The 2,120-nt window shown below is 59.0% G+C and overlaps 1 protein-coding gene across 1 annotated transcript; it reads left to right on the top strand.

Moving 5' to 3' along the window:
• LOC119444931 (solute carrier family 22 member 7) lies at nt 1-1,806 on the top strand. The gene has a single exon (XM_037709270.1). The coding sequence runs from the start codon at nt 1-3 to the stop codon at nt 1,804-1,806; it is 1,806 nt and encodes a 601-aa protein (XP_037565198.1).
• Nucleotides 1,807-2,120: the final 314 nt, after the last annotated feature.

Genomic DNA, 2,120 nt, shown 5'->3' with positions numbered 1-2,120 from the left:
ATGAATCCCGTTCCAGAAGGGCACGCCAGCGCAGTGGAGGCTGGCCTACAGCCTGAAGGCGACTACGAAGACGACTGCGCACCATTCGGTGAAGGCGCCTATCAGGTGCGGATCCTCCTCATCGCCGTGGTAGCCGGCGGATTCTGCTACATCCAGTGGGTCTTGTTCCGGCTGTCCTCACGCGTGATGGACCACTGGTGCAGCCGCCCGCCGGCCTTCCTCAATGTGAGCGTGGACGAATGGAAGAAGCTTGCCATTCCCCGTGACGCCAACGGAACTTACAGTCGCTGCACCGTGCGCGAGCCTCCGAATGCGGGGATCATAGCCCGCGTCGTGACCTGCTCCAGCTGGGAGTTCGACCTGGGCGAATACGGCAATACCATCGTCAGCGAGTGGAGCATCGTGTGCGAGCGCAGGCAACTCAACGACATCGCTCGGGCCGCACACTACTGCGCCACCGTGTTCTCGCTTCTGGTGGCCGGCCAGGTGGCCGACCGCGTCGGCCGCACGACGGTCGCCATCGTCGCCCTCGCCGGTTTCCAGCTGACGCTCTTGGGCAGCGCCCTGGCCACAGACTTCCAGACCTACGTGATCATGCGCTCCGTGACTGGGGCGACTGCCGGCTGCCTGCTGCCTCTTTACGTCATATTGTACGAGGTGACGACGACGCCACGACGGTTGTTCTACTGCGTGCTCGCCCCGGCACTCTCCACCATTTTCGTGCCAATATTCGCCTTCCTGATCGACTTCTGGAAGATGAGCTGGTCCTCCTCGCACTTGATGCTCGCCGTGTCTGCCGGCGGGCTACTGGGGACGTTCTACATTATCCACGAGTCGCCGTCGTGGCTGTTGCACATGCATCGCACTCAGGACGCCGAGAGCGTGGCGCTCAAAGCGGCGAACGTCAACGGTGTCTCGCCCAGCACCTGCCTCGAAGCGCTGCGGAAAGAGATGCGGAGGCGCCACTGCGATGAACCGTGCGTCGAACCGAATGTCGAAACCTCCTGCGTCGACAGTTGCGTCTGGGCGTCCAGCTTGCGCAAGCGCACGATACTGCTCGCTGCGAGCTGGTTCATCATCGGCTGGACACACAGCCACTACACCCTTGATCGAGGCATTCAGGTCAGCGACTACGTGCGCATAGCCACGTACCTCGGCATAGGCCCCACGTTCATCGCTATCTGGAGCTTCCTGCAGCGTGGCAAGGGTGTCAAGAGGGTCATCGTAACCTTGACTCTTGTCTCCAGTTCATCGTCGAGTGTTCTTTTCTTCATGTACGACCTAGGAGCAACGTTTCCCACGATGGTCGTTCTCACCATAATGCGCCTGTCAGTCACCGTGTCTCTTGCTCTAATCTTCTTCCTGGCGCTCAATATCTACCCGATTCAGGCACGCTGCACGGGCCTCTGCACAGGCTTTGCCGCCTGCACCAGCGGAGAAGTTCTGGGACACTTGGCATTTCATCGCCTATTGCAAAGCGGAGAGGACCCTGCTCTCGTCGTCACGTCCATCCTCAACGCGGCAGCCGGGTTCGCCGTCTACCACATCCCTGCGGAAGTGAGCTCCATCGCGGTCGGTGCGCCGGTGGCGACTACGAACAGTGTCTCCGGTGCTTCCCAGGTAGTACCATCGTCCGGGGAACGCGCGCCACTCGCCGATGGCACCCGAGTTGGACAATATGCTCATGAAGGCTTGAGCACAGTGTCTGCTCAGAGCCTCGCGGTAAAGAAGCGCCGCCCGGGATCCGAACCAATGCCAGAACAATTCGCCGTACGCCCGTCCAAGATCTTCCGCGAGCTTCAATGAGTGCCGAGAACAGAGTACGACCAGCAGGCGCCTTGGGAACGCTGCTGGAATTTCTTTTACTCTTTCTGTCCGAAATAAAGACTCGACGATCATGAATGTAACCCAAGCTTCTGCGTTCGCGTTACCGAATGTGTTTGAAATGGAGACCATCGTACATACATTATTACGTGTGCACAGACTGCTCCTTGCGTTCCTTCGGTGACCCCTTAAGTAGAGAGTACCCCTCCAAAGTTGGACTCGCCAACCCTTTTCAAACGGTTGATTTCAAGTACGCAAATTCGCTTCACGCCGATAATGCGTGATTGGACCGCTTT

Source organism: Dermacentor silvarum, chromosome 3 (assembly GCF_013339745.2).
Source record: "Dermacentor silvarum isolate Dsil-2018 chromosome 3, BIME_Dsil_1.4, whole genome shotgun sequence".
In the NCBI taxonomy this organism is placed as follows: Eukaryota; Metazoa; Arthropoda; class Arachnida; order Ixodida; family Ixodidae; genus Dermacentor; species Dermacentor silvarum.
This window is presented reverse-complemented; position numbering and strand designations above follow the sequence as displayed.

Bases quoted from the DNA above. Each gene is read 5' to 3' on its own strand.
- LOC119444931 (XM_037709270.1), top strand. From the start codon at position 1: ATGAATCCCGTTCCAGAAGGGCACGCCAGCGCAGTGGAGGCTGGCCTA.